This window comes from Nomascus leucogenys, chromosome 13, assembly GCF_006542625.1.
Source record: "Nomascus leucogenys isolate Asia chromosome 13, Asia_NLE_v1, whole genome shotgun sequence".
Classification (NCBI taxonomy): Eukaryota; Metazoa; Chordata; class Mammalia; order Primates; family Hylobatidae; genus Nomascus; species Nomascus leucogenys.
This window is the reverse complement of record NC_044393.1, coordinates 40,479,285-40,503,547: the sequence shown is the minus strand read 5'-3', so window position 1 is coordinate 40,503,547 and position 24,263 is coordinate 40,479,285. Positions and strand designations below refer to the sequence as shown.

The window sequence follows — 24,263 nt, the reverse complement described above, 5'->3', positions numbered from 1 at the left end:
GGCCCACAGTGGAGTGTGTGATGCCCCTGGTCCGTGCCTGGCAGAGTCCCAGCACCCAGCATGGGAGCGGGTGTAGGGGAGGCTCAGAAATAAACACGGATCAATATTTACTGTTAACGTTCACGGGGAGGGAGTGTTCCAAAGAACCTTATTGAACCCCTCTAAGTTGGCCCCCTTTTGATTCTAGTTGATCACCCTGGAAGGAATGGCAGCATTCAATTCCTCCATCCTTTTTTCCAGTTCTCAAGGGCTGGTTCCCTGGACCAGCAGCATCAGGGTCATCTGGGAACGTTTTAGGATCGTGAACTCTCGTCAGCTCCCCAGACCTACTGACTCAGAAGCTCTGGGTACGGGGCTGGCGGTCTGGGTGTGAATGCCCTCTGAGGTTGCTGTAGAGACTCCTGAGCTAGCACATGCTGAAGTCAGCCTGTCCTGATGGACCAGGTTCTTGGTTAGTAACCCCAGCACCTAGGGGAGGCCATGGTTCAGGGTTGTTGGGGTGTGGACACAGCACATGACACCCTCACCAGCCACTCTCACCTTTCAACTCCCGCCCTCCCAGGTCACCTGCATCCGCCAAACTCCGCCTGAGGTTCCCTTCGTTATCAGCGGAGCACATAGACACACGTCTGGATTTGTTTATTCATTGTCTTTTCAAATATAGTGTACTCAACATGGAAAACAGAAGGAGGAGGAAGAGAATGGAGAAAGAAAGCATGAAAACTGAACCTCTCCTCCATGCCCCTTTCTCAAAGCCACCCCTCCAGGGGGACCCCATCTTTCTGTGCCTTTATCAATGTGTGTGTGGGCAGTTTTGATTTACACATAGAACATCAAAGTGCATTGCAGCTTGCTTTTTCACATAATGTAAATACTTCTGATATCTGCATATAAACACCAGCATTGACATTTTTAATGACTTTGTAGCATTTTGATGTATGAATTGCAATAATTTCATTACAGTAATGTTTTCCCTAAAAATGGACATATCAATTGTTTTTCAACTTCTCCTTTTGCAAATATAGGATATCCACAAGTGAAATTCCACCAAATCAAAGGTTATTCACATGTAAATTTAGCTATATACTGTAACTTCTCTTCCAGAAGTCTGCACCAGTTTTCATTCCTATTAACAAAATGTGAATGCCTGTCTTTCCCACCTGGGCTCAGTGTTCCATTTTCAACAATGTGATAGATAAAATAAAAGATATTGTCAGTTTCAGTTTGTGTTTCATTGGTTACGATAATGCCGAACATCTTTATGTGTGTTTTTTTTCCTGTTTTTATTATTTCCTGTATAAATTTCTAGTTCTACATTTACCATTTTGTATTGGGCTTTCACATTTTATTAATTTGTAGACCTTATTTTTCTGACAGTTTTTAGTCTGCTGTTCGTGAGCTTTACTGCAAAATGTCCTCCTGCCAGACTTGGCTGTCAGTGGTGCCTTTTGCTGTAGAAAGGAGTCCTGGAGTACCTTCAGTGGTTGCTGGGGGAAGCTTCCAGGGCACTACAGTCCAGTTCTTTACAGTTGCTGAGCATTGGTTGTGTGGCATCTCATGGTGACTCAGCAGAAGACGGAGCCTGTGCTGGTGTCTCCCAGGCATCATCGAATCCTGCAGCTCCCACGCAGCAGCCCCAGGAGCAGCCTGGCAGTGTGACTCAGCAGCTTTCCTCCCCTGTTCTGAGGGGGCGCAGCTGGGGACAGCACGGGCTTCTGCCCACTCCTCACCCTGCCAGCGGGAAGCCTCCAAGACTTGGGAAGGAAAGGCAGTGAAGACCTCACTTCTCTCCTGCTGGGCCGTGGGCCCGGGTGCTGGCTTCACGGCGGTGACTCATGAACACACGAAGAATTGGGCATGCAGAGGAGGAGAAACTGTGCAGTGAAGAACCCCATCGTCCTGTCACAAAATCCACTGCTCACATTTTATTTCTACACCTATCTCCTCATGTTTCACAGAGCCTCTGACCAAGGCAGCTTCCTCTTACCATTCGCAGATTTTATAACTTTCTGCTTTTCCAAACGGGCTCTTCGTTCCTGGTCATCTTGCATAATTTCCTGCCCGTGATTCTAAAGAAGAGAAGCTATCGCTATGATAAAAGCTCACTGCAGATTCAGGGACATTGCGCCTTATCCCAGCGGACACCAAGGGTCTCTGTGCTGGTTGGGTCTTGCCCCCAGTTCTCATCTTTCTTATTAAATACTGAAGTTTCTAAACTAGAGACTCTTCTTGATGAGGAGGCTGACTAAAGGAGTACCTTTTTATAAGCTTTTTTTTATTACATTCACATCACAAAACACGTAGTTTTGTAACAGTGCAGTTATTCACACATGCCTCTTGTTTTTCAGAGCACCCTTTTCTCCCCCTCTGTGTTGAGGGTGGATCTCATGGCCACACAGGTAACCTATGTTAACCACCTCCACCGCCCTTCCAGTTTCCTCCACACTCAGCCATTTGCATATGCACACACATCTAGCACCAGGTCACCATGCCATCTACCACTGTGGGGACCCTCTCACCGGTTTATTCACATGAGAGTAAACACACTTTCTGTATCTCAATGTTTTCACTGATGATACTTTACAATATTCTGGAAATTTTGTAGTTATTGTCTTTAGCATTCATGAAATACCTGCATAGCAATGACTGTCGTTGACCCAGATGTCCTTCCAACACTGCTTGCTCACTGTTGTCTGGGCTTTGGGGGACTCTATGAACAATGTTCCAATCAAATGTAGTTTTTGGTGAAAGTTTATATCCATATTTGCCAGTATAGAAGACTGGGCTGCAAATAGGATACTTCAATTTTCATGAGAAAGCTTAACTTCTTTTCATCATACATAAGTTGGAAGTGATTTTCTTCTAATATTGAAGCTGCGTCGTTGTTTAGGGTAAATACCCAAGGTTCATTGTTTCGTGCCAAGGGAATCAAGGAAATGGACACACAAGAAGTGTGTTTAAGAGTGGAGGTTTAATAGGCAAAAGAAAGAGAAAAGTGAATGGCTCTCTCTCCTGCAGAGAGAGGGGCACCTGAGTGGGTCTTCTGGTCCGTGGCAGAGTACATGGGGTTTTATTGACTGGCTTGAGGAGGCAGTGTCTGATTTACATAGGGCCCAAAGATTGGTTGGACCAGGTGTGCCATTTACATAGCACGCAAAGAAGCTGGCCGCCTCTCCCTAATGTTTTACTATGCAGATGGGGTATCGACCTGGCCAGTGCCGTGTTGTCTGCTCCTTACTGTGCACGTGCTTGACAAGGAAAGGAGATGATGGAGTGCCATGTTGAACCTGCCTGGCCACCAGGTAGCCTTTTCCTATTGGCACAGCTGCTGGCATTCACCCGTGCAAGCTTCCAGCTTATCTATGTCTGCAGCTCAATTTTACAGGCTGCTCTTTATTAGAAAAGAAGTGATTTGGGGGCTGCTTTTCATTAAAAGGAAAACCTTACCAAGGACTCTCTTACCCTCACTATCTGCCTAAATAATTTCTTTTTAATTGCTATATCATTATTATAAGATAAAATCTATATTGATCATGTCAACAGACCTAGGTTCTGCCTGGGGCACAGTCGGAAATCACAAGTTGCAACTGAGGCCTTGCATACCATCCAAGAGGCTCCTGAGAATTTTCCCCTGCACATGGGAAGTCATTGCTTGACCCTTTCCCTGTGGGGGATCCTGCAAGGCAGTTCCCTGCAGCCACGGGCAGGGCCCGGGGAGTGGGGGCTGCTGCAGCCTCAGCAGCCCGCCCTCCCGGCAGCTGAGGAGGTGACATTGGCTGGGAAGAGGGGTCTTGGTACAGCTCCTACAGAATCCCACATGGAGCTACATGCAGCATAGATGCCAAGTACGTAGTGAACAGAGGAGTGAACGGCGAGCAAGAAACCCAACACTCTGTGGTGTGTCTCATATGGTAATTACAAGTCACATGGTAATTTACGATTCCTTCCCTTCAGAGTTACATTTTCCTCAATTCTCTTCAGCGTCCCCTCCCTCCACTCTAACAGCCTCTTCCCTGTGAAAAGCAGTGGCATTGGAGAGACAGAAAGAATAGCCCCATAAAGACAACCCTCTCATTCAGAGACATCAGCCCTCAGAGGTCCCACCTGGCCGTCGGATCTTCTTCATGAAGCCTCTTGCTCACCTAGAAAACTCCAGCAAAATGTGGGCTCTCCAGACTTCTGCCACAGAGAAAACCCTTCTAAAATGCTGATATTCCTAGATGTGATACAGATCAGGTCACTGAAGTCCTAAATTTCAAATCAAGGAAAGAAGGGGGCAGGTGATGCCAGAAACAGAACAGGCAAAGAGCAGAGCAGGTGCTCTGCCAGCAGGCACCGGTCAAAGGTCCAGCAGTAAAAGGTGTAGAGGTGTCACCAAGAGCCTCACTCACCACAGCAGGGCAGAGGCAGTGGGCTGCACCCACCTAGTTGGCTGGTGTAGACCACCCTGGCTCCCTTTGAGGCTCCCCAGCCCCAGAACACCCCTCAACTACCTGTAGACTCCTCTGTGTAGTCGAGACTTCTTGGCAGAAATCCAGGGCTATCCTAGAAGCATCTTAGAAACTGCTGTGACCTGGAGGGGTTAAATGCCTTGACCGAGGCCACAGCTAGTTAATGGCCAAGCTGGGACTAACATCCAGTCATCCAGTGTCCGAGAGAGTGTTTCTTCCAAACATTGCATCACTTAGCCTCACGCAGTCCTAAAAAGTGGAGGCGAATGAGTTGCCCAAGCAAAGCAGGCACGGCTCACCTCTCACTCACAGAGGAAAAGCAGCCAGCACAAAACTGCACTGTCAACTCATACCAAAGCTGGGCACCCCAGTGACAGTGCAGGGCTGAGAAGGACAGAAAAACCAAGATGGATGCTGCAGGTGCAAAATTTTTGAAAGAAGGGACTATAACTGACAAGTTTGCATATATATTAAGAACAGCAATATGGTGGAAGGTAAAAATAGAAATTGTTTTATTTATTATTTATTTGGAGACTGTCTCCAGAGGGTCTCACTCTGTCACCCAGGCTGGAGTGCAGGACTCACTCCACCCAGTGAATTTTTTATATTTTTTTAAATAGAGACAGGGTTTCACAACGTTGCCTAGGCTGGTCTCAAACTCCTGGACTCAAGCAATACCCCCACTTTGACCTCCCAAAGGGCTGGGATTACATGAACCACCACACTCAGCCTAGAATTTGTATGTTTTTAAATGTCACTGGATGAATATCTGTGAATGTGATTGCTACTGAAAACAAACAAAAAAGGGAATGGCCATTGTCAAGATAAATGGCATATTAAATGTGGAAGCACAGGCTTGGGCTCTGATTTGAAAGTCTGTGCATGACTCAGCTTGGGCGTGTGATGGCTTCTGATTCCAGGCTCAGAAAGTGAGCACGCTGCACTGTTTAAGAAATAAACACAGGGGCAGCCCAGGGGTGCCAAAGGTCATAGGCCAGGCATGCAGGATTTGTGCTGAGATGGCAACCTGGACTGGAAGGCAGCCTGCTGGGCCTCCCTGCCAGCGTGGTGGGTGCAGCTGACATCAGCAGCAGGTGTCTGACATGGGGGACCAGGAAACAGAGCTGAGGAGGTGCTGTCCCTATGGCAAGACCCAAAGAGGCTGTGCACATTATTATAATACAAAGCACTGTGTGCAGCCTAAAATGTGGAGACGGGAGGGGTGCACACAGAGAGCATGAAATGCTCCCAGGCTGAGGTAAGACGCAGGCAGGGAGAATGTGACAGGCTCAGGGGAGGGTTGTCAGATGGCCAACAAGGGAAGCACATCTCAACAGGGCATGAACCAGATGCACGTGCCCACTGGCTCCAGTGCTACTGGGGGCTTCGTATGTGACAGTGATGATGAAGGTTTATCAGCCTGCAGAGACAGCAGTCTCTGCCGCTGCATATCAGGGCCCAGTGAGGACAGTAGGGTCAAGGCATGTTCCCCACATATGAAGGCTTTCACAGCAGCAAGCCAGAATTCTAAAAGGCATCTCAGCATCTCCGGGGCTGCGAGACAGCCTGCTGTCCCTGCCCTTTCAGCTCCCTAGTCTGAGTGATGGGGACACTGCCACCACCCTAGCTGCTCACACTTGGAGAAATAAATTGAGTTGTCGGTGTGATGCTGACCAGGACAGAATGGCATCCTGCGGTATCAACGTGGTTTGCTCGTTGTTGTTGTTGTTGTTGCTGTTAACGTTAACACAATTGAAATTTTGGACATTGTGATAAACTATGAAAAAACAGGGTGAAAATATCAGAAGCAATTACACTGGAGAGTTTAGCCTGTTTCTTTCCGGTCCTGTTTTCTAAACATTATTCTCTATATAGGTAAGATTAATTTTAAAGTCTGCCTTTTTGTAATCAATACCATAAGTATTTTCCATGTAATTAGCACTGCCTTATAAGCATAATTCTCTGTGATTACCAGATATCTCACCATATGGACACAACATGATTATTTATTCACAAATAAATTTTAAGGCATTTAGATTGCCCCCCAAATTTTCATTCTAGTAAATAACACTACATATTTTTTCAGTTTTGTGCTTAAATCTTTATTCTTGTTTCTTAAGAAATAAGTTTTTCTGGCCAGGTGCAATGGCTCATGCCTGTAATTCCAACACTTTGGAAGGCCAAGGTAGGCAGATGACTTGAGGTCAGGAGTTCGAGAGTAGCCTGGTGAACATGGTGAAACCCCGTCTCTACTGAAAATATAAAAATTAGCTGGGTGTGGTGGGGAGTGCCTGTAATCCCAGGTACTCAGGAGGCTGAGGCAGAGAATCTGGCAGTCAGAGTTTGCAGAGAGCCGAGATCATGCACTGCAGCCTGGGTGACAGAGTGAGAAAAGAGAAAGAAAGGAAAAAGAAAAGAAAAAGAAAAGAGAAAAAGAAGAAAGAAAGAAAGAAAGAAAGAAAGAAAGAAAGAAAGAAAGAAAGAAAGAAAGAAAAGAAGGAAAGCGGGGGAGGGAGGGAGGGAAGGAAGGAAGAGAAAGAAAGAAAGAAAGAAAAAAGAAAGAAGAAAGAAAGGAAGAAAGAAAGAGTGAGAGAAGAAGGAAGGAAAGAAGAAAGGAAGGAAGGAAGGGGAGAAAAGAAAAGAAAGAAAAGAAAGAGAGAGAAAGAAAAGAAAGGGAGAGAGGGAGAAAAAAGGAAGAAGGAAGGAAGGAAATGAAGGAAGGAATGAAGGAAGGAAGGAGGGAGGGAAGGAAGGAAGGAAGGAAGGAAGGAAGGAAGGAAGGAAGGAAGGAAGGAAGGAGGGAAGGAGCTTTTCTTCAAATAATTAAAGCGTTAGATTTCATGGTTATATAGTGGCCCCAGTGTGGGAAGACCTTGTAAACAAATGTGTTTTGTTTTACTATGTAATTGCTTTTCTATGAAATTGACTGGAAGGAGGAGATTTCATATGAGAACAATAGGACTAATATGTCACCCATAATACAGCAAAACTTGTGGAAGCTCACTGGACACAAAAACACAGGAGTCCTAGGGGTGCTTCTGCAGGTAGCATGGGATGGATCCACACATCCTCCAGAGGCACCAAACTAGCAACCCGATAGCATTTCACAGGCACAAAACAGCCACCACCCACATGTCAGGGAGAGGGCACACACGGAGGGTGCATGGGCAGGTGCCTGCCAGCCTGCATTGCACACAGCTGGTCATTCCACAATGTCTATTCATTTCGGTTGCTAAGAATTGCTCTTCGTCCCCATTGGGTGTTTAAAAAGAAAGACCTGCCCTTCCTCTCCTAGCTCTTAAAATCTTAAACCTCATTTGTTCCCAGGAACTTTTGCTTAGAGAATATTGACGACAGTAGTTTCTATTCATGAGCACTTACTACAATCCAAGAGTTAGAAGCTGTTACTCACTAGCTATGTGATCTTGGATAAAGTTCACCTTCCTGAACCTCAATTCCTCATTTTTAAAGTAGCATTAATGGTTTCACATGCAGACATGTTTAAGAGAACTTATATTGAAATACATTTTTGAAAAAGATGATGATGGATGGATGGATTGATGAATGGATGGATGGATAGATGGATGGACGGATGGAGAGTTGGGTAGATACATAAATATAGCCAAATAGTAATGGTACACCAAAGTGGTGAGTATATGAGTGTTGACTGTAGTTTCTTTTAACTTTTCAGTATGTTAACATAAAACACTGCTGAGGAAAACGGTGTTGATAATGAACTACTACATGGTATTGTGCAATGGAAGAAACGAGATGAGACAAGTATAGTGTTGTCCGTATGGTGTTTGACATAAAGCTGTAAGTCAGTGTGTTACTGTTGTTAACATTTGTCACAACCAGCAAAATAGGTATTATAACTCTATTTTAGGGAGAAAAATCAGGTACCCAGATAAAATAGTAACAGGGCGTAAACTAGTTAACATATGTGCTAGACTTGAGCCGGGCCGGCTTATCCCAAAGCTGTGCCCTGCCCACCTCACCACCAGGCAGCCAAGGATGGAGCACGGAGTATGCAGCAGGGTCTGCAGACTCACAGCTCCTGGTCTCTCACCTTGTCCCATGCCACGCCCTGGCGTTTTTAAAGTCAACTTTTTATTTTAGAATAGTTTTAGGTTGACAAAAAATTTTAGGTTGACAAAAAATTTACTAAGACAGTATACAGAGTTCCCAGGTATCCCTTACCTGGTTTCTCCTTTCCTTAACATCTTACGGTGTGACACATTTGTCACAATTAATGAGCCACTACTAACATATTATCAAAAACTACACTCCATGGACTATCTAGGCTCTATGATTAAACAAAAAACAAAAAGAACCATAGTCCATAATAGAGTCCTTCAAGATTTACCTAATGTCCTTTTTCTGTTCCAAGGTCCCATCCGAGAAACCATATGGCATTTAGTAGTTGTGTCTCCTTAAGTTCCTCTTGGCTGTAACAGTTTCTTAAATAAGTTTCCTTGTTTTTGATGGCCTTGACAATTTTGCAGAGCACTGGTCAGATAGATTGTGGGAGGCCCCACTGTTGAGATTGGTCTGATGTCTTTACCATGATTAGACTGAGGTTATAGACTTGGGGTCACATCAGGGGCACCTGCTATCGGTGTGACTTGTTGCTGTTGATGTCAAGCCTACACCTGGTGAGAGAGGGATTGCCAGGGCCTCCACTGCAGAGTCACTCTTTCCCCCTTCCCATGCTGTCCTCTGTCATAGGAAGTCACTGCACAGCCCACACTTGAAGGGTAGGGTGGAAAATACTTTATCACCTTAAGGGCAGAGCACTTAGATAACTGTTTCGGAATTTGTCTGTGTGGGAGATTTGTCTATTCTCCTCCATTAATTGATTCATCCATTTATTTATGTCAGTATGGACCCTTGGATATTTATGTTATACTTTGGTTTCTAATCCAAAACTACATAATTTATTTGCTGCTTTGACCCTTGGGAGCGCTTTCAGATTGGTTTCTGTGACCACTTGACATCCTTTTGTTTTTTGAAGCACTTTCTTACATTTTTGCACTGCAAGATGCTGCTTCAGGTTCATCTTGTATGTTTCCTGTCCACGTCCTAGAATCAGCTATTTTCCTATGGAGCCCTGGTTCCTTCATTAGAGAATAAGGTTCGAAACCGAGATCCGGGCACTGGGCATGCTTGTGGCTTCTGGGGTGTCATTGATTCTAGGCTCTCTCAGTGACAAAGCTAGGAAATAAATGTGTGTATCCTCATGCCATTACTGTTAGGTTAGTTGCATTTTAATGGCAAAAACTGCAATTACTTTTGCACCAACCTAATTAGTTCTATATATAGAGTATTTCTACTTGTTTAAATATGTAGAAATAGTTCTATATGTATAATTATTTATGTACATATATATGTATCCATCTGTATCTGTATTAAGCTAAATGTGAGTTCATACTGATGCCTCCAACTCTAACTCATCGTCACACATCACTGCAGCCTTCTTCCCTTACTTCTCTGTACCCTCCTACTCCAACAGTGAGAAACCTGGCTCCAACCATCCACTATCCACTTCCTTAATTGTTCATTTCCAGTATAAGTGTATAGTGTCAGAATTGTCAACCTGTATCTTCATGAGAAGTAACTTTATCAGCTAGAGTGCCGTGCTTATGTGCAGTTCTTTCTGCCTTTAGTCCTACAGTCTCCATTCGTTTCCAGAGTTACTTTGGTCAACACCCTCCTCACCCCCTTCAGTGAGGTTGTTTCATAAATTTGTAATACAGTTAGATTAATCCATCATAATCTGCATTCCCTCCTGGCATCCCCTGGCTTCCTAATCAGTTTTTTTAATTTGAATACAATAATTATGGTTTTGTCTTTGTGTTGTAAAGTTCTGTGTGTTTTGACAAATGCGCAGTGCCATGTATTTACCATGACAGTGTCATACAGAGTAGTTTCAGAGATGCTCCAAGAAAAAATACAGCTTTGTGGAAAGAGCCTTTAAATATGTGATTTCCAACCACTTATGTGATGCTGACTTCTCCCTCTTGCCCCACGACTCGGCCCCAGATTTCTCAATAGAAAAACAGACACATCATCAAAAAGAGAAAACTGAGCCTTAGCAATAATTAGCTTGCAGCTTCATATATTTTGAAATGCAAGAAGTAGACTTTCTATGCCAAAGAAGAAAAAGAGAATCATCTAGACTAGCTACACGCAAACACCCACACTTTATTCCCAGGGAACTTGGGAGAAAAATCAATGGATTCCAGGATATGACAGCTTCCAAACACACCTTGATTTAGGTGCATGATTATGAGCAAATTGGTCTGCTCTACTGAATCTCCACGTGCTCATCCATGAAGCAAGGCCCTCTGAATCTTCAGCCCTCTATTGCTCACGTAGATAATGAGGCAGAGGTTAATTAAAATGACAGTTAAAACATTTTGTTCACTGTGGCAAATTTTACCTCCCAAAGATGGCCACAGCATTTCCTAGCACACATGCTCTTCTGCAATGTGGCCTTGCCACTGCTCCATTAAGGCACAGAATTTCATTCACCTCTTGACTTACTGCTTTGCATAGCACTGGGATGCACTTAGTGCCTTGTCTCAGTGGAGTGCAGGAGGAGGGCTCTGTGTGACCTCAGAAGCCAAGAATCATCGAGGCCTTGCTGCTTCTGCCTCACTCACTGGGACACTTGCTCGTGGAGTCCTGAGCTGCAGTGTAAGAAGTCTTCCTCCCTGAGACCTCCATGCTGTGGGGAAGCCCAAGTCACATGGAAAGGCCACTTGTAGGTGTTCTGGTCAACAGGCTTAGTCTCTGAGTTATCTCAGCCCAGGAACCAGATATCTGAGAGAAGTTACATTGGACCTCCAAACAGCCCATTCTCCAGCTGAGTGCTGCCTGAATTCTTGACCCCAGAATTCATAAGCACCCAGTGGTGGTTGTCTTAAGCCACTGGGGTACTTAGCCACAGAGCAATAGATCACCAGAACACTCACTACTGTGTCCTAGGTACTGTTCTAAAGACTGGTGTATATTAACACCCTAGTACTTTCAAAGACCCCATGACACAGTAACTCATTATCTTCAGCTTACAGATGAGGAAATTGAAGCACAGAGAAGGAAAGAAACTTGTAGAAAGTCACACTACAGTGAAGCAATGGGTTTGAAACCGGTCAGTCTGACCCTGGAAAAAATGCTCTTATGTGAGCAAAAATGCTTGAGAAGCAGTTTGGGAAGGAACTGTTAGAAAAATTAAAGTTACCAAGTGTGCCTCCTGGGATCCATCTGCAGCCAGATGAATGACGTGGTGGTGCGCTGCTCTCTCCTGGTGGTGAAGTGAGCCTCCTGTTAGAATGAGGAAGCCAAACGGTCTTTAAGGATCTTGCCACATTCCAGGCAAAACACACATCTTAATTACTTTTTTCATAATTATTTCAGTGGGAAGCATCTGTACCCAGTAGGACCTAGATAATCTGAGTAGGAACACAGCTCGTTTACCCACAACTCGAGATGAGCAGACCAAATAGCTGGTTTTCCACCCTTTAGATGAGAGCCCACGCTGCCGGATGGGATGCTGATGGCTGCGTTGGTGCCACAGCTCAGCAAGGGAAACCGGCACAGGGCTCCAGAGAAAAGAGGGAGAGAGGGCAATGGAGAAAGAAAGAGGAAAGTGAGGGGGAAGCCTGCCTCAGTGTGTGCAGTGAGCTCTCAGCCATGAGCCCTCTGGGCGAATCCACTGTCCGGACCAGCTGATGATCCTGCTGTCCCCTCACCTCACCAGCTGCAGGTCTGCACCCAGGCTACACCTGGGCTGAGAGAGGCGGAGGCTGGGCTAGGGGGAGCCTCATACCACCAGTATATGTGGCTACTGTCTGATTAATCTTGTATTCACAGGCTGAAAATGCTCAGCAAATCTTCATTTGATATCATCTCAACAGTCCTAGCAACAAAATATTCAAATCTTGGTTCTCTCCTCCCTAACACAGTGGGCTCTAGAGAGAACACCTGGTGCTGGCCAGCTACAACAATGGCTTGCAGGAGTCAAGGCACCCTCCTCACCTGGATAGAAGCCAAGCTTGTGCTTCCCATGGGAATGTGATCATGTAACCTTGTCCCAGACAGAGCCGCCTCCATCCACCTGGAGAGAGGAGAGCTGGAGCATGCACTTCCCCAGGAAGCCCTCGGTTCACATCTGAGCCCCTCTTCAGTCAGACTTGATGTCAGGGTGGAGACCTGCCCTTTCAAGTCCAGCATCTCATTTTGAAGCCCCACATGCAGCTCTGAGGAAGCCATGCATGTTCCTCCAATGCCTAGAGGACTGTGGACAGACCAGGGAATGTGCACACATTACAATAAGCAACACTGCCTATACACATCAGTGATTCCCCAGTGACTGCTCCAGGGGGCTAGGAGACTGCTATGTCTTAGGTGTTTGTCACCTCCAAACCTCATGTTAAAATTTGATCTCCAGTGTGGCAATATTGGGAGATGGGGCCTGGTGGAAAGTGTTTGGGTCAAGGGGGCAGATCTCTCATGAGTAGATGAATTCCCTCCCTTGGGTGTGAGGGAGCTCTGTCTCTATTAGCTCCTTCGATAGCTGCCTGTTAGAAAGAGCCTGGCACACCCCACTTCCTCTCTCACCACATGATCTCTGTGCATGCATACCGCTTTCAAGGCTCTCCTTCCACTTTTTGCTGTGAGTTGAAGAAGCCCGAGGTCCTCACCATATGCAGATGCTCAGTCTTTTTTTTTTTGAGATGCACTCTCACTCTGTCGCTGAGGCTGGAGTACAGTGGCGTGATCTCGGCTCTCTACAATGTCCACCTCCTGAGTTCAAGTGATTCTCCTGCCTCAGCCTCCTGAGTAGCTGGAACTACAGATGTGCACCAACACTCCTGGCTAATTTTTGTATTTTTATAGGATGGAGTTTCACCATGTTGGCCAGGCTGGTCTCGAACTTCTGACCTCAGGTGATCTACCCACCTCAGCCTCCCAGAGTGCTGAGATTACAGGCATGAGCCACCACACCTGGCTGATGCTCAGTCTTGAATTTTCCAGCCTACATAGTTATGAGCCAAATAAACCTTTTTTCTTGATAAACTATTCAGCCTCAGGTATTCTGTGATAGCAACACAAAATGGGCTAAGACAGAGACCCTCATGTAGTCTTTTGAATCTTTTTCTCTAGAGTTCAATACAAGAGAATTTCCTGTCTTTCCTTTGAAATTCATTCCAAACAAGCAGATTCTTATTAGCTTGCACCTGACAGTCGGCACTTCATTAGAAGGTCTAAGTAAAGAAGTCGATGTAGATATACTTTTAATTTTGCATCTTGCTCCCAATCAGGGAACCGAGGGAACTAAACAGTGGAGAACCATATGAACACACAGGCAGGGCAGGGTACACGGCAGCACTTTCTCAGTGGCTTGAAACCTGTTTCCCAGAGCTGACACAAGGCAGTGCACGCGGCAGAATCTGGGGAATCTGTTTTGGGTACATATGCCATCAAGTCACGCTTCAGAGGCAAGTTTCTTCTCAATAGGGAAAGGAAACGCGGTATCATACGAACATCCTCTTTGAGCCAAACACTTTCTTTGGGAAGGGGAATGATGGATATCCCAAAGTGCAGCACAGGGGATGTGGGCTCACAGGCATCCGTGGAAAAGGAGAGGCACTTGTCAATTTCGTATGGGAATATCAGGATAGCCCTGAAACGGCAGCTTTCAAGAAGCCAGATGGAGCAGGTGACACCATGACACATTTCAGAGAATAATCCCAGTTAAGAAGGCCCAGCAAGCTAGAACCTGTTTTCCAAAAGAAAGTGCCCTTTTTTATTTGAGATAAAAAGCTCAGGAAATGGGTGGATTTTTTTTCCAGCAATTAGATACATGCAAGGGAGTATTGTGAAAAGTTGGGGACAGACTGAGCAGCACATCAGTCAGACTGGGCTGCTGTCACAAGTTACTGTGGACTAGGTGGTTTAAACTGCGGCCATCTGTTTCTCACAATTCTAGAGGCTGGACATCTGAGATCGGGGTACTAGCATGCTCAGTTTCTGGGGAGGGCTCTCTTCCAGGCTGTAGATGGCCACCTTCTCCCTGTGTCCTCACTAGTTTGCAGAGAGAGAACTCTTGTGTCTTCTGTTCTTAGAAGGGTACCCATCCCATCCTGAGGGTTTCAGCCTCATGACCTCATCCAAACCCAGTCGCCTCCCAATGGCTCCACCTTCTAATACCATCTCATTGGAAGTAGGGCTTCAATATATGAAGTTGGGGGGTGGAGTGGTACACATACATGCAGTCCATAGCAGTTTGGCTCCCAGACATGCCTCTAGGCAATGAAGAAGCAATCTCAGCTTCACTGAAGCCCCTGTCTTGAAGTGGGCACTTTTCCTTTTAAGACAGGAGGTTTGTGGAGGTTTATGATCTGCTGCCATTGCCCCGCAGGATGTGTCCTGGTGTCACCAAGGATCTGAGGACATACAGAGCATGTGGCACCTTCCCAGTGTGTCCACTCTAACTACTGAATCTTCATTTCACTTGACTATAGAATAAATTCTGAGGCCTGACTTCCTTTGTCTCACTATATCATCACACATTTCAGGTTAGTTCAGGTCAGGAATTCTTGCAGCAGGCAAATAAAAACCCGAAGGACTGGAACTAGGAGGTGCACACCCCTGGTTGCCAGCGTCCGGTCTGAAAGCAAGGAGGCTCCCCAGGGAGAGGCCAGAAGGGCCAGCAGGGAGCCCAGCACCAGCCTGACAAGGGCTGCCTCCCTGCTGCAGAGGCAAACAGTTTTCGGAAGCTGCTAAGCAACCCATCTTCTTAGAAAGAGCTGAGTGTTAGAAACAAGTGCCCAAGCCAAGTGCAGCAACACAGAGGCCAAGCCACAGCAGCCAGATTCCATCTCAGCAGTCAGTGTTGGGATGCTAACAGCTGGTGGAGGCCGGCGTCTGCAGAGGACACTAGTGCTATATTCATGTTACCAGCATGCTGCTTGAATTTCTGTTGGAAAAGGTACTGATTCTTACTATTCAGTTATATCTTGGATATATCCTTCATTCATGTCATCCAGGGGCAAGGTGCTATGTTAAATGTTGAAAAAAGGTGAGCAAAAAGGTGACCTATGCTCCCTTGGGGCTTATGGTCCAGTGGGGAAATGAACATTCACTTAGTAAGTGTCATGAATGCAAAGTTGTGTGAAAGCATGGTGCAGGGAAGCATGACCTGAACCAGGGGCCAAGGAATCCCCCCCAGGGACTGGATGCTTGTGTGAGATCAGGAGACATCCTGTTGAGGAGGTGGGCAGGGGGCCCTACAGCTGAAGGTGAGCCACCTGGAAGTAATAGTTCTGCTTTGGGTGGACGCTCAGCTGACCATCATTTTTATGTTTACGCCCCTCATTCAGTTTATAATTTTCTTTGGTGGTTCCATTGAGATCTAGGATTTTTTTTCCCCTGGAAATCTATGAGCTCTGGTTTATGAAACTGTCATCATCCTTAGTGACCATCTTTGTGTTTTATTGGGCTTGAGTGCTGGATCCATTTATAGTTTAACTTCTCAGCGGGGCTCTCACACAAGTGTATCTATAAACTCAGGGCCCACGCCTGTAGTTAGCCTGACTTGAGGTCTGGATTGCTCACTTACAGTCCAGGACAGACACAAAGCTTACTCGCTGGTTTATTAACATGGGGTGGAGACTGGGGAATTTCGAGTCCTCTCTCGTGGAAAGAACTCTTTGAGGCCATGGGATTTATGCATGAGTTCTCCCCTGACCAAACACCACGTCCTGTCTCCCCTCAAAGCATTAGAGACTCAGCCACACACCCCCAGTCCTGTTTCCTGAAAGTGAATTACCCATAGGCTACATGGTCTCTGTGCCTTCTCAGTGAAAGGGGTCACCTATGTCATCCCAGTTGGCCATCTTGCTGGAATGCAAGACCTATTACACTTCACAGATAAACACCAGTGACAGTACCAAATGTAAAAGACTTTATTTAAAACAGGAAAATATTAAAATAGAAAATGCAAATAAAACGAATTCAAATGCAGGAAGCCATTGCTCCCTGTGGCATACATTTTGTGCAACACAAATACATTTTGTGCAACAAACAGATGGATCGCATGGGCATGGGAGGGCCAGCAAACACAGTTCCCCTGTGTCAGCCAGGCCCTGGGTCACAGTTACCCACTAACCCAAAATAGGGGTAGCATGCAGGCAGCAGGGCACTGGATGTGGTTCAGAAAGCAAGTTCCACTCTGTGAGCGTGCGTCTGTTGCTTACACTTTCTCAGTCTTCATTGTCTCATCTATAACATGTCATCCTGACCAGTCCCCAAGGCTGTTGTGAAAGCAAACTCATAAAGAGTGAACCAGCTAGAAAGCAGCGTTTGTAGAATGCTGTGTCTGCCTTCCAGGAGGCACCACGTTTATAAACACAAATCTACAAGTTTGCCAGCTGCACTAGAAATAAATGGCCCATCCCGTTTGCGCTGAGCCCTCCAACCATAGTGAGCTGTCCATCCTCAGTCCACATGGCGTGTATCTGCCTGTGTGCTCCCACGCGGTCATCACGTACGTAGTGAGCACCATGGAGCCAAATGAGACAAATGGTTTGCAGAAACATTTCCATTCTCTTTTTTTTTGTCACTTGAATTAAAGAAGATTCGACCTTGTATGTTGTACAAATTCTCCATGTGAGAAAAACGTCCCTCTTTTTACCGTAAGCACTGGGTCTCAGAATTCAGAGCACCAGCCCAGCCTCCCAGCTGGGATGGCATTTCCAGTGTGCTCTTGCCAGCTGTAATGGTTCTGCAGTATGCGTAGAAATGGACTGTTTCATTGTGTGAAAACAAATGTGTGTTTCTTGAAAATGCAATGTGTCTTATACTTCTTACAGCTCACTTCTGGCTCCCAAGGGCTCCCAAGGACCACACAATGACTCCTATTTCTTGTTTCTTTCTTTTCTTTTCTTTTTCTTTTTTTTGAGATGGAGCCTCACTCTGTAGCCCAGGCTGGAGTGCAGTGGTGCGATCTCGGCTCACTGCAACCCCCGCCTCCAGGGCTCAAGCAATTCTCCTGAGTCAGCTTCCCAAGTAGCTGGGATTACAGGTGCGTGCCACCATGTCTGGCTAGTTTTTTTGTATTTTCAGTAGACATGGGGTTTCACCATGTTGCCCTGGGTAGTCTCAAACTCCTGAGCTCAGGCAATCCATCTGCCTTGGCCTCCTTATATTCATATGTGTATTTGTTTTTATCATGTTTCCTTATCACTTGAGCTTGTTCGTGTTTGCTCACATGTGTTTACTCTTAAGGCCAAAACCCTTGAATTTATCTGTTTTGCATCCCTGCAAAGAGGCTGACTGTAAGCATAGATCCTTACCAGGGCCATTCCCCAAATATCGTCTTAGAACCATAGCCACAGACTGCATTCAGTGCCGATAAAGGCCACAAGAATGTCACAAATATATCTCTTGGTCATAAAGGGGATGAGGCAAGAGATTGTGGGTTAATCACTATAAACTTCCCCACCAAGAGCCTATCCAAATTTCCTAAAGTTGCAGTCAGTCCTGCTACAGAAGGAGTGGCAAAAGCAGAGAAACGACCACACATGAGCCAACTTTGTGATTGAATCAGGAAAGCACACATTGGAGTTGTTTTGACGTATATTTAAAACAAAGGAAATTTACTCAGCTGTGCAGATTAGAAGTCTAATACATAATGAGCTAAGGACGCTTCTTCATAGGCAAAGCCTCCCCTCCCGGGCCACCAGGTGAAAGGGGAGTCACTGGAGGAGAGTGGCTGTCACTGCAGTACACTAAAGGTGACCACACGTTTCTTGACCTGCTTCCTGCATCCTTTCCCCTTGAATCTGGGCTGGCCCCACTGAGTCACTTGTAACCAGTAGGACACAACAGAAGTGATGTTCTGAGTCTCCTGTGGCTGATAACCAGGAGAAACTTGCAGCTTCCCCCTGCAACACTCACCCAGAGCCCTGAGCTGCCACACACGAAGTTCAGCTAGCGGTGACCACCGTGCTGGAGAGGCCAAGGCACCAGGTGTGAGTGGAGCCATCTCAGGCACCCCAGGGCAGTCCAGACACCAGTGACCCCACATGAGGTGACCCAGTTAATGCCATATGGACTAGAAGAGTCACCCAGCTGGTCTGATCCGAATTCCTGACCCACAAATTATGAGACAGAATAAAATGGTTGTTGTTCAAGCCACCAGGCTTTGGAACCATTTGTCACCCAGCTGGTTTGATCCGAATTCCTGAACCACAAATTATGAGACAGAATAAAATGGTTGTTGTTCAAGCCACCAGGCTTTGGAACCATTTGTTACCAGCAGTAGATAATTAGAAGAGTCACTGCTTCCCAGAGAGGGGTCATCTTTGCAGAATGATGCATGAGCCCTCAGGTTGCATCCAGGAAATGGGATTGACGGGAAAGCCAGGCAGAGGTGTTGAAAGGGAAGCATTAACAAGCTGAGGCTCCTCCCCGCAAGTGAGATGGGAGGTGAGGCCAAAGACACACCCGTCCCTAGTCTCTGCTCATAATTCTCTTCCTCCTGGAACCTCCTAATTTTGTTTTCAGCTACCAGGATTCACCCCTTATCCCAGGCTGCCTTACTGAGGAACGTTCACAAAACTTATATGAGCTCCTCCACCATAACCTACAAGTCAGAAGGGCCATCAGAAGAGGCTTCTGCCTGTCCTACGCTGGGCTCTGGTCCAGCCCTCGGCCTGCTCGTGGTTGGCTGTGACTCCAGTAAGTTTAGCAGTTTCCAAGTGACCAAATGTGATTCTTCATTCAGCCAGTTGTGATATGGGAGAAATGGAAACATGACAAAGCAATTGGTTGAGACACAGCAGATGATGCCAGCAATGCACCCGTATTCCCTTGGCACTCACGGCTCTAACTGCAAATACCCGCCGTGACTCTGTTGGGGGCTTTCTCCACTCACAGCAGGGTGCCCGGCCATGTGCAGGGAAGGGCCAGAAATGTGGGGAGGTGAACACATGGGAGCAGCCTTCAAGCAATGGTGGAGGAGACTGAGGCTACATACTCCAGACTCCTTGCTCCTGGAGGGGAGCCCCTGGGAATACTCTTCCAGATGTCTGCAGTGGGGCTGACACAGCTACCCCCTGCTCATTAACCCGCCCTGCACCGGCTCCTCTGCCTCCCTATCTCACCTCTCTACCTTCTTAATGGCACTTCCTGGAATCACCTCCAAGGAAGCTGCTTGCCCCCCTACCCTTGTCTCAAAGTCACCTCTGGACCCCGCCTAAGCTGGAAGGACATTAAGAACAAAGGGATCAGTTTCTAGTGGCACTTGAACATGTGTGTTATGTCAGCTCCTTCATAAAATCTTTATTTAAGATATGGTAAAAGAATAAGGTGTGAAACCCTGAAGGAAAAGAGAATAGACGTGGAGCAACAGGAAACAAAGATGTCAGCACGTTTTGGAAGACGAAAGCACACGGAGAGTGGTGATCGTGCAGTGTGGCGGAGTCTGCAAGCTCCCGTGACAACGGCCGCAGGAATCAGCCAGTCCACTCCACCACCACCGTGAGGAGGCAGGGCTGGGAGCTCCAGGTGTGAGGCAAGACATGGCGAAGACACCCACCTGAAAGCAGTGCGTTTCTAAGTTGTAATCGGTAAAGCACCCAGACCTGTCTCCCAACTTCAGGGCTTAGTGGCAGATGTTTCTTCATCCCAGCAGGAGACCAGGTGTGTGCTCCAAAGAAGTTCAGTCAGAATTCCTCCAGCCTTGGTGACTCAGGGCACAGCAGGGGGTGAGGGCAGACCAAAGTCCACAGCATAGTGAGTAGCGGGGCCCGGCCCCTCCAATGCCCAGGCCCCAGTGCTCCTTAGACCCCCTGGCTCTTACCCCAAGGCAGGAGGTTGGGGGATTTGTCCCTGGAGAAACTGAATGTCTCTATGTTAGTCTTCTAGGGCTGCCATAACAAATGCCAGGCTGAGAGACTAAACAATGGAAATTTAACCTGTCAGCTCTGGAGGCCGGAAGCCTGAGGTTGGCAGGGCTGGATTCTCCTGAAGCCACTCTCCTTCACGTGGCCGCCTTCTTGCTGTGACTTCACAGGATCATCCCTTGGTGTGGTCTGTGTCCCCGTCATCTCTTCCTGTAAGGACACCACTCATGTCAGATTAGGGCCCATCCTAACAATGCCATTTAAACTTAATCACCTCTTTAAAGGCCCTGTCTCCAAATACAGTCACATTCTGAGGTACTGGGGGCCAGGATTTCACCATATAATTTTGGGGGAACAAAATTCAGCCTATAATAGTCCCCAGAGGAAAGACCAATGTACAATGTATGCTGTTGTACAGAAGCTAAAGAAATCCAAAAGACAGTTTGCAGCCTAATCAATACTATGGAAAATCTCACCAGTTAATCAGCGCTGCGTATGCAGAGCATCTGATTGGCCTGTTTGTGATCTTTAATGTTAAATTAACAGCCAGTGATTTCCTGACACTTGAGAACACCTCTACCATGAAAACAAAAATGAGACCTGAACAAATGGGCGAGGGTCAAGGGAAGGATTCTGATTGATAGAGAGACAATACAGGAAGTAGAAAGTGTCTTTCAAAAAATCTATAAAGTTAATATTTTCAGAGAGATAAGGAATGAAATCAACTTCCTGAAACCAAAAAGGAAAGTTGTGTAAAAGTGAAAGTGAGAGAACAAAAAGAGTAAACAAAAGGAAATTAAGGAATGTGATACCCAAATACTATCCCACAGAAGGCTTGGAGAACAATTGAGGAAATGTCCCATAAAGTACAACAAAAGGAGAGAGGTGGACAATGACAAAAGCAAGCGAGAGAAAGGAAGACAGAGAGAAAGAAAGGAGGGAGGGAAGGAGGGAGGGAGGGAGGAGGAAGGAAGGAAGGAAGGAAGGAAGGAAGGAAGGAAGGAAGGAAGGAAGGGTTAGAGAATTCATTTAACATCAAAGCCCTTCAAATCAACATTTTAGAACACCTAGGTGGCAGGGGACTCCATCAGAGCTTCTAGAGAGAAGGAGCAGCTGCAGCAGTGAAGGGATCTAAAGATGATGCTAGATCTGTTGAAGTGAATGGGGTATAAAGATGATGCTAGATCTGTTGAAGTGAAGGAGTGTAAAGATGATGCTAGATCTGTTGAAGTGAATGGGGTATAAAGATGATGCTAGATCTGTTGAAGTGAAGGGGTATAAAGATGATGCTAGATCTGTTGAAGTGAAAGGATATAAAGATGATGCTAGATCTGTTGAAGTGAAGGGATATAAAGATGATGTTAGACCTGTTGACAGAAATGGAAGTGAGAAGAGTATGGGGCAGGGTTTTTAGAAGTCCAAGGAAAAATCATTTCCAAAGTAGAATTCTATACTTTTTCCAAACCGTCAGTCAAACGTGGCAGTAGAATATGGCCATTCGCAGGCACGCAGAGTCTGCCACCCATGCATGATGTTCCGAAGCCTTCCGCAGTGTGTGTTGCAGGGACAAGTTTTCCTGAGACAAGCCCTGGGGTCTAGGAAACAAAATCTGTAATGTCGAAGGGAAGCAAAACAAATTTCCAAGGTGAGGCATCAAAAAGCAATCAGCTTCAATTGGAGCAGAACACCAGGAATGTGAATGCCAGGAGGAAATAAGAAGGAATTAATAGATTATCTGATATGTTTGATTATAGCCTGAAAAAATGTATTGAGAGGGTATTAATGGATGTGTTAAAAACTATAGCAACTGAAGCCAGAAGAAAAGAGGCATAAACCAGTGCACTTGGCTTAGCAGTGAACACAATGTATGTAGTCAAAATAATGACCATATTAGGGGATGAAGGAACGGAGAGGTGACAAAGGGGATGGGGACAGAGGTTTCCAAGAAAGCGAACTCTTCATCCACCACAATAGTCGGTCAGTGACAGGTAGCTGACAAATTGATAAATCAAGAAATTCAATATGTTTAACTCCTTAAGAAAGAAGTAAATACCAGATGGATCCACTAACAAAGTTCAAAATGTGTCTTTGAGAAAGAGCCTCAGAGGTAGAGAAGTATCCAAAGACTTTGCTGCTGCTGTTTTATTTTATACACCTTTGGGTGTCATGTATTTTACCAAACACTGTGAACATATTCCTTTGATGATAAAAACTATTTTAGAAACTAAATATGTGCATACACTTATCAGCAATTCTACTCCTAGCTATATGGCCAGCAGAAATATATCTATATACTCATCAAAAAAAAAAAAAGACCAGAATGTTCATAGCAGAGCTATCCATAATAGCCCAAAACTAGAAACTATTCAGATGCTTTTCCACAGGGGAATGGACGAATAGACTGCAGTGCATTCCTGCAACAAGAGCCTAGTGAACGGATGGTCCATCACTGCACACACAGGGGTGAGTCTCACACCCAGAGCAGAGGAGTCAGACACCATCGTGCGTGTACTATGGGACCTATAGGGCGTTCCAAAGCAGGCAAACAGAATCTGGGCTGTTGTAATTCAGCAGAGTGGTCACTGCTGAGGATGAGGGACAGTGAGGGGGCACAGGAAGGCCTTGGGGGTTATACGGTGCTATTCTTAGTGCCAACGTTGGTTACATATGTGGTGGGGCTTCACCACCACATATGTGCTGTGACTGATGCACAGAGCACTTCTCTATGAGTGTTGCATTTGGTATACAGTCATATGGGAGATATATATCACATTTTAAAGAAGAATGAAGGGCACAGGAAAAGCCAATATGAAGTGTGTGACCATTTACTGCTATTTGGATCTGACGAACAAGGAGAGTGACAGTTGTCAGTCCCACCAATTCTAGCCGTAATTCCGATTTGATAATAGAATATCTCGTGATTTTAGGATCCTTCCTGTTCCTAAACGGCCTGCATGCTGGACCCCTTGATGCCCTGAGGAAAGCAGGCATGCTGAGGGGCACTGGTGAGGAGGGCTGGGAGGCGTCTGCAGAGGGTGGGCTGCTGGGGTGGACCCAGCTACTCACCTGGAGGAAGGTAGAGCACCGTGGGCAGCCCCGTTAGCATTCAGAGGGCACCAGGATGCAGGACTGAGCTGAAGCCACCCAGACACGGAAATCCACTTCTTGGACCAGATCACAAGTGCCCCTCGCCCTCCTCAGGGACTCCCATCTCTGCTTCGCTTCCTTCTGAGCTCTGCGTGCTCCCACTTGAGCAGTGCCAGCCCCGCAGCCCCTCCCTCTCAGGCTAAGCCTGAATCTGAGAAACCAAGGCCGGCTTCTCCCTGGCCAGGGCCAGAGGCCAGTGACACAGTTTGGATGTTTATCCCTTCTGAATCTCATATTGCGATGTAACCCCCAGTGTTGGAGGTGGGGCCCAGTCGGAGGTGTTTGGGTCCTGGGGACGGATCCCTCATGGTTTGATGCTGTCCTCGAGAGACTGAGTGCTCTGAGATCTGGTTAAGTAAGTGTGTGGCGCCTCCTATCCCTTGCTCTCACGCCCCTGCCCTGGCCCTGTCACAGGCTTGCTCCTGTTTTTCCTTCCTCCATGAGTGGAAAGTCCCTGAGGCCTCCCCGGAAGCTGAGTAGATGCTGGCACCATGCTTCCTGTACAGCCTCCAGAAGGATGAGCTACTTAAACCTCTTTTCTTTGTAAGTTACTCAGCCTCAGGTATTCCTTTATAGCACTGCAAGGCGGGCGGAACACAGCCAGCAAATGGGGTAAATGATAGCAGCTCCCCCGTCCAGCAGCAGCCTGGCGCAGCAGCCGCAGTTCCCGTGTATGTTTATGATGTTGTTATACGGTGATGTCTGTAAATTGAGATCCACAGAAGGGGCTGGCCTTGAGGACAAGGACACT

General features: G+C 46.4%; 1 protein-coding gene across 5 annotated transcripts in view; it reads left to right on the top strand.

Annotated features, from left to right (window-relative positions):
• SYNDIG1 (synapse differentiation inducing 1) overlaps positions 1-24,263 on the top strand; it is a 201,092-nt gene that overhangs the window by 167,233 nt on the left and 9,596 nt on the right. Inside the window, exon 4 of one of the 5 annotated variants that reach the window (XM_030825368.1) lies at positions 563-1,222. The exons of the other annotated variants lie outside the window; for them this stretch is intronic. Within the exon in view, the coding sequence (XP_030681228.1) occupies positions 563-664 (102 nt within the window). The 3' untranslated portion in view covers positions 665-1,222. Of the gene's footprint in view, positions 1-562; positions 1,223-24,263 lie in introns of those variants that run through there. 5 annotated transcript variants of the gene reach the window in all.